The sequence below is a fragment of the Nothobranchius furzeri genome, chromosome 7 (genome assembly GCF_043380555.1).
Source record: "Nothobranchius furzeri strain GRZ-AD chromosome 7, NfurGRZ-RIMD1, whole genome shotgun sequence".
NCBI lineage: Eukaryota > Metazoa > Chordata > Actinopteri > Cyprinodontiformes > Nothobranchiidae > Nothobranchius > Nothobranchius furzeri.
The window spans coordinates 59,351,646-59,358,333 of NC_091747.1; the positions used below are offsets into that span (position 1 = coordinate 59,351,646).

At 45.3% G+C, this 6,688-nt stretch overlaps 2 protein-coding genes across 2 annotated transcripts in view; one reads left to right on the plus strand and one right to left on the minus strand.

Annotated features, from left to right (window-relative positions):
• Positions 1 to 6,688, plus strand: part of cnksr2a (connector enhancer of kinase suppressor of Ras 2a) — a 90,696-nt gene that overhangs the window by 77,180 nt on the left and 6,828 nt on the right. The window lies entirely within an intron of this gene.
• On the minus strand, positions 1,624 to 3,800 carry LOC107383070 (kelch-like protein 34). Its single transcript, XM_015955490.3, has one exon. The coding sequence runs from the start codon at positions 3,656 to 3,658 to the stop codon at positions 1,829 to 1,831; it is 1,830 nt and encodes a 609-aa protein (XP_015810976.3). The 5' UTR covers positions 3,659 to 3,800; the 3' UTR covers positions 1,624 to 1,828.

Consider the following 6,688-nt stretch of genomic DNA (forward strand, 5'->3'; position numbering starts at 1 on the left):
ATGTTGTGTACTTGTGTCTCAGACACATTTTAACACCGATAAATGTGTCCCTTGTCCACGTCCTCATGCAGTTGCCACCTCTAAACCCACGTTTCCTTCCATGAATGAAAGGTTTGCTGCATATCTCTTTACTCCTTCAGTTAAGACATTTAAACATTCACATCGTCAGGCTTCTTCCACAAGATGCTCTTCGATCTGCTCCGAGTTTGCTGCTAGATGTCTTCTTTTTGGGGGGAAGGCGGTAATGGCGGTGCCACTTCAAGGGAAGTGGTGTGCTGACTAATCACAGGCTTATGTTCTCCATTGCTTTAAATGTTCAGTTAAAAAACTGGGTTTGCTCATGGGATTGTCTCTCCGTTAAATCAAAATATTAGTGTGTGAGCTCTTTTTGGGCCGGACATCGTATCCTTGGGAGTGTAACTAAAAAAAAATGTATTAAAACTTTGTTCAGTCAAAAGCTTTTACAACATCGTCACATGAAAGTTTTTAAAAAATAGTTGCAAGATGCTCCTTAAATATCTGAAGAAACATATGTAATGTATTTATTCAGAGTGAATATAAACAGGAATGTTAAAATGCTCCAAAATCATAATAATTTTACACATGATGCTGTTTATTGGATATTTTGAAGTGTCATTGTTAAATTTCAACATATGCAAATTCTCATTCACGTGTTTACTGACCACATAGTACAAGAAATTATTTTTAATAGTTAAATATACACAAATATAGATAAATAAAACAACGCACAATATATTCCGTCTTACGCCGGGGACACACCGGCCGCTGAAGCGCCACGAAACGGGGACCGCCTTCATTTTGCACCCTTGTTATCCTATTCTATAGACCACATGGGCCCCCGAAGCGCCGCTCGCCGGCGCTCCACCCCGCGCCGTGCAGCGATCGTTTCGGCGTCTGCTCTATTTTTTTCGCGAGCCGCGGGTGAACCGCGTCAATTCTGGCAGGACGTCAAACCTAGACATAAGAGGCAGGCCGGTAAATTCAACAATATAAAGCATTTCAAAATACAATTCCGCGATAGTCAAATGTGTTCGTAAACAGACACTGCATAAAAACCACACAAACACACACACACAGCGAACTTGTGTGTGTGTGTGTGTGTGTGTGTGTGTGTGTGACCACGTGAAGGGGTGTGGTTTCGGGTGTCTTTCAACCGAAGCAAACAGGACAGAGAGGCAGAAAGTCGTAGGCCAGCTATTAACAACTGGTTCACACCAGAGGTTCACACACACGCGTACAAACACACACAAACAGCAAGGGGGAGGGGGTGTAGAGGAAAAGAGCAGAGAAAAGGTGGAGAGGAAATGGAGGACGCCAAGTGGTTAAAAGAAAAACTACGAGGCGCGCCTCGACCGGAGCGGAGAAACAAGCGTCTGGTCTGAACTGAGGAGAAGCGAGCAGCGGCAGAATTTCGTGAGCGCTTCGCCTCCCGGCGCTTTGGTGGCCAGTGTGTCCCCGGCCTTAAGCTGAAGCATAAAACTGCACCATTATTGAATTCTAGCTGTTAAATGTAAGTCCTGCATATCCTACTTTTCTCATTTTATACATGAGATTTTAAAAGGAATGAGTCTTAAGAAGATTGACAATAAAAGTGATGTAACAGGATCTGCTGTTAAAATTATTAATTTAGCTTAGCTTCAGATTTTATTTCACCTAAATTACAAACACAACAGAGCAAAAAAAGATTAAAAAAACTGAACTAGTATTTTATAATATATTCTGTTTTTAAAGGTCTTGTTTAGACGTGGCTTTTTCTAACAGACTTCGAAGCTTATCTTTAGTCTTTGTACTTTCTTTTCTGATATTCTTATATTTTATTCACAAGCAGAGGCAGCAGTGCGCACTCGATCCCAGTCAGAGGTCTGGGAAGCTGGGAGATCTCTTTCCATCGATCTCTCTTTGTATCGTACTCTAGCACACTCCTAATAATCACCTCCTGACCATCGCTCCACCTTTGACCTCCAAACACAAGCAGATTTCCAGATGACATGGAAATGACGCCGTAGTGGAAGGCGCTTGTGACGAGTGGTCTGAGGCGTGTCCACAGGTCCGACTGGGGGTCGTAACGTTCGATGTCGCAGAATGGCTCGTACATCCCCAACAGGGCGTAAATGTATCCGTGGGCTGTTGCCAAGCGATGGCCGAATCTCGCGACAGACATGGGTGCCCTCTTCACCCAGACTTTCTCTTTGAGGTTCCAGAAGAGGAATTCTTTACTAATTTCTCTGTTTTCATTTTGGCTGTTGCCATGGATGCTGGCCTGGTTGCCGGAGAGCCCCCCTGATACATAGATGTTGTTGTCTAGCACGGTGGAGGCGTGACCATGAAGAGGGCGGGGCAAACCTGCACCCCTCCTCCACGATCCTACAACCATGTCATAATACTCAACAGACGCTAAGGAAGAATGTGTGTCCAAGTGTTGTCCACCTATGGCGTAGACGATGCTTTCCACCACGCAGCAGGTAAACTGCGCCCGCCTATCCAACATGGACTCCTCCTGCATCCAGCAGGTGAAGCGTGGGTCGTACCTCCACACTTGGTTGGATGTTTTTGCAGAAGACGTCTTCTCATCTTCATCGCCATTTGTTATTTCTTCTCCTCCGATCACAAAGAGGAAGCCTCCTACAGAGCACACACAGGGATATCTCAGCCTCACTGGGGGGACACAACTGGAAGACAAAAACTTCCTGCTTCTTGGATCAAACACTTGAACCTGCTGTTCCGGCCAATCAGCACTGGCGCCACCACCCACAAGAAGCACGACAGCTGGCTCCCTGAGAGTCGACTGCTTGCTCTGTGTGATTGGCTGGGCTGAACCCATCCGGTGGTACTCCAGCGCCCGAGTCAGCTGACTTCTAATCAGAGGTGTGGTCATAGCTGTATGGGCGTGGCCAAGATTGTTGAGCTCAGAAGGTTCTATCAATCCAAAACGCAGGCGACTCAGCAGGAGATTTGATTTCAAGAGTGGGAGGGGCCCATTCCTATCCAGCCAATCTAGAGCTAGCTTTGTTAGCTCCGCCTCCTGGACCCCGGGTATCTCATCTGCATCAAGCACGGCCATCAGTGACTCAAAGTTCAACTCAAGGAGGTCATTTCTATGATTTAGCAGCAACACATTCATCTCCATTGCGATGGTTTGATTTGCAGTTTCAAGTGAATTTACGAGTGCAAATCGCTCTGCTAGATTAGCATAGCAGCAGCAGTTCTCCGCTTTTAAACAATCTGCCATAAAACGCTCACATATCGACACAGCCGTCTCCACCTGCAGGTACCGGGCCGCCTCCAGAACAGCAGGGAGTGTGGCGAGGGAAACACTCAGCCAACCAGAATACAAGAAGTCCAGGATCGTCTCCAAGCCCTCAGGCGTCAGGGCTGAGAGGCTAATGGTGCTTGCTAGTCTTTCTGCAGCGGTCTCTCCAAAAAGTGCCCAAAAATAGTCGCTGGAGCTGGCTAAGAGAGCACGATGACATGGGAACGAGACGCCACCAGCCTCGAGGACAACATCACACATCTTCCTCTGAGCACGCAGGCGTTGGAGGCCGGAGAGGAGGCCGGTTCTGTGGGAGGAACTGTAGAGGAGTGAATAGGTATCCATGCAAAAATGGGGCGAGCGAAGGATAGGAGAGTTAAAACCCATCAAAATACAACAGAAAAAGCTCCATGAAGACAACCAGAGAGGAAAAGTGTCTCCTTATCCGAGCTCTCTCCATTTGTGTTGATGTCCTCCTCTGTCTGCAGCAGCTGGCATGTGACAACATGATAAGGAGGTTTTAAACTGCCCCCCTTCACACATACACACTCCACACACACTGGTGACCCACCCTACATTTGGCACTGAAACACCAACCGACCCAAAGCCCTCATGTCTCCGGCTTTGTGTTTACCAGCTGCCCTTTCCTGTTCGTCCGCCAGGGGAGTATCCTCTAAATCGTACACACACACACACACACGCACGCACGCACGCATGCACGCACACACACACACACACACACACACACACACACACACACACACACACACACACACACACACACAACAAAGGAGCATTGTAGACAAACAAATGGAGCCCGCACACTTTGGGGTCAGGACAGAGTAAGGCATGGCTTTGGTGTCTATCCCTGTGGATGAACTCATCGTAAATACAGCTGCCAGGTCCATGACCAAGATTCCTGGCGCGTGGCACCTGTCTGTGTCCTCATCACCATGGTGACAGGAATGGAAACACAGCTTTGTGGATTTGGCTCAACCTGTACAATGTTGTCGTTTTAGCCAAGGTGTAAAATATTCTGACAGGCGTCAGAAGTAGCCGCACATTTTTGGGTAATCCGTGCCCTTTGAAGAGGTATTTAACCTTACTGTGACCTGCAAAGTCAGAGTCACAAAGATGGATGGCATGTGATTATTTTTACGCTGTAATAAGAGGGGCTGATGGGATGGAAATGCTATGGAATATTGAGCAACAAGTTATTGAACTTGTTTTACCCTTTAACTGGCGGTTCAACCGTTTGGCTGGAGCACACTTTGGCTTCTGGTTCTTGCAGGAGAGGTTTCACGTAATCATCTCTAAAAGATGCCGATTAATCTTCTAAATGTATTGTATCATGTAGCGATTTCATTGAAGGTCAGAACATAAAGAAAGCCTTTTTACTGTAAGTGTCCGATCCTCTTGAGCTTGCAGCGTTTGGCTGAACTCCCCACCATGACCTGACGAGGCTAAACTTAGCTACAGCTGCTGTGTTTGTGAGTTTGAGTGCAAAATGACGTGGTGATGGAGTTGTGTTATAAACGGGCACATACACGGAATAAATGTATATTAGTAGCAACCTATTCTCCTTTTCAGCCTTTGAAAGGGTAGATTTAGAATTTTGTGAATCCTCAAGAACGTAAAACAGAAGGGATAAATAAATACAATCTTTGCTAAAATAAAAACAAAAACAACAAACGTTCCTAACATTAAACTGTGACACGTTTTTGCCGCCTCGTGGACTGCTGGTCAGAGTTTAAAAGTGTGGAACACTGAAAAAGCGTTTATTTTTTCTGATTATAATCGGTCACTCGAAGTGTTTCATGCAGGCTGAACATGAAAATAGTCTCCTACAGCTATCTCCTGCATTAGCTTCTGATAGAAAACAGATGGTGAAACTGTAGGATTAGAAAAGCCTGACAGATCTACATCACCCTGTCACTTAACATTCATGGACTCACCCATCTTGACTCACGAGGGGGAAGGCTGTTGTTGGTTTAGCGTCCAGCAGAGATTATCTCCACTAGAAGAAGCTAATCGTTAGCATCAGCAACACTGCCACACAGCAGAGCTCCTCCAGGTTTGTGTTATTTGTGGAGATTAAACATTAACATTGCAAAGCAAATGGAGTCAGTGGTAGAGTCGCATTGCTGTAAGCCAATCAGAGGCAAGATGTTAAAATATCAGGAAGTAAGACTTCAATTACTGCCTGTGAAGCTACTTTTCCTCTGGCTGACTACCTTTTGATTCAAGCGCATCTCAGCTTTGTCGTCCCCCCCCCCCCCGAGTACGACTTACAAGGCATTCATTCCTTCTAGAGACCACTGCAAATGTATTGATTAAAATAGTGTTCCACACCTTTTACAAAAATCAGGGAAAGTAATCCTTAGGAGTATATTGACAATCAGTTCTTAGAGTCAACCATATTCACAATAGCCGTCACCCTCAACGACGTGATCAAACTCAAGATGGCTACAACTCAGTCTGAGTCGTCCTCATCAAAAGTCCTAACCAGCATTTTAGAGGATCTTTGCGTAAATATTTCCCAGTAACTTATAGTCCCTCCATTCAAGATGGCCCCCAAAGCAAACATGGAGATGGCTGTAAGCCAGGGACAATGTGTGGTTTTATCATTAATATCTGGAAAAAACCATCAAAATGTTGTTGAAAATGGATTAAAGGATGCCCAGTTGTTGAAAAATAATGGCGGCTTCTCAACATATAACCATAAAAATCTGGGGTGTTTCTCAATAACAAGGCACCTGGCCTTGTGAGGCGATGTCTTGCGAGGCCAGGCGCCTTGCTTACGAGGACACTGTCCATCCTTGGTCAAAGAAAATGGTTGAATGGAACAGACTTGCATCACGTGACCGCGGCTTCCACGGCGGTCACGTAACGTCGGGTGACACGGGAGATAACGTTATATTTTGTACGTATAAGTTTCAATATAAATAAATAGCAAACCTTTCACTTTTTAAATTGTGTATATGTTTATTAAATTAAATATATAAGTGAGTTACTACCTGCTAGCCACTAAAGCTGCAACTTCTAAGCAACTAACCAACCATAGATAACTTATTTGGATCTAAACGGCTAACAAACGGAGAACACACGCCTCGGTAGAACATGAACATTGGAACACGTCTTTGTGGCTCCCAATGACGTATCTCCTAGGCAACCGGGGCGGGGCCAAGACATCAAGGCAAGGTTCCTTGGCACTGAGAAACACCCCTGGTCTAAAATACATGGGAGCGGGTCTAATTCTCTGGGCGGCGCCATATTAGATGCCATGTGTCCTTCTACGGGAGCCCTTGAGGACAAAATGCATTTACTGATTTGTAAAAAAATGTTTATAAAACTTTCACCATTCAAAAGGTCATTGTTTTACACATTGACCTCTTCACCTGTTGCCACTGATGAAAA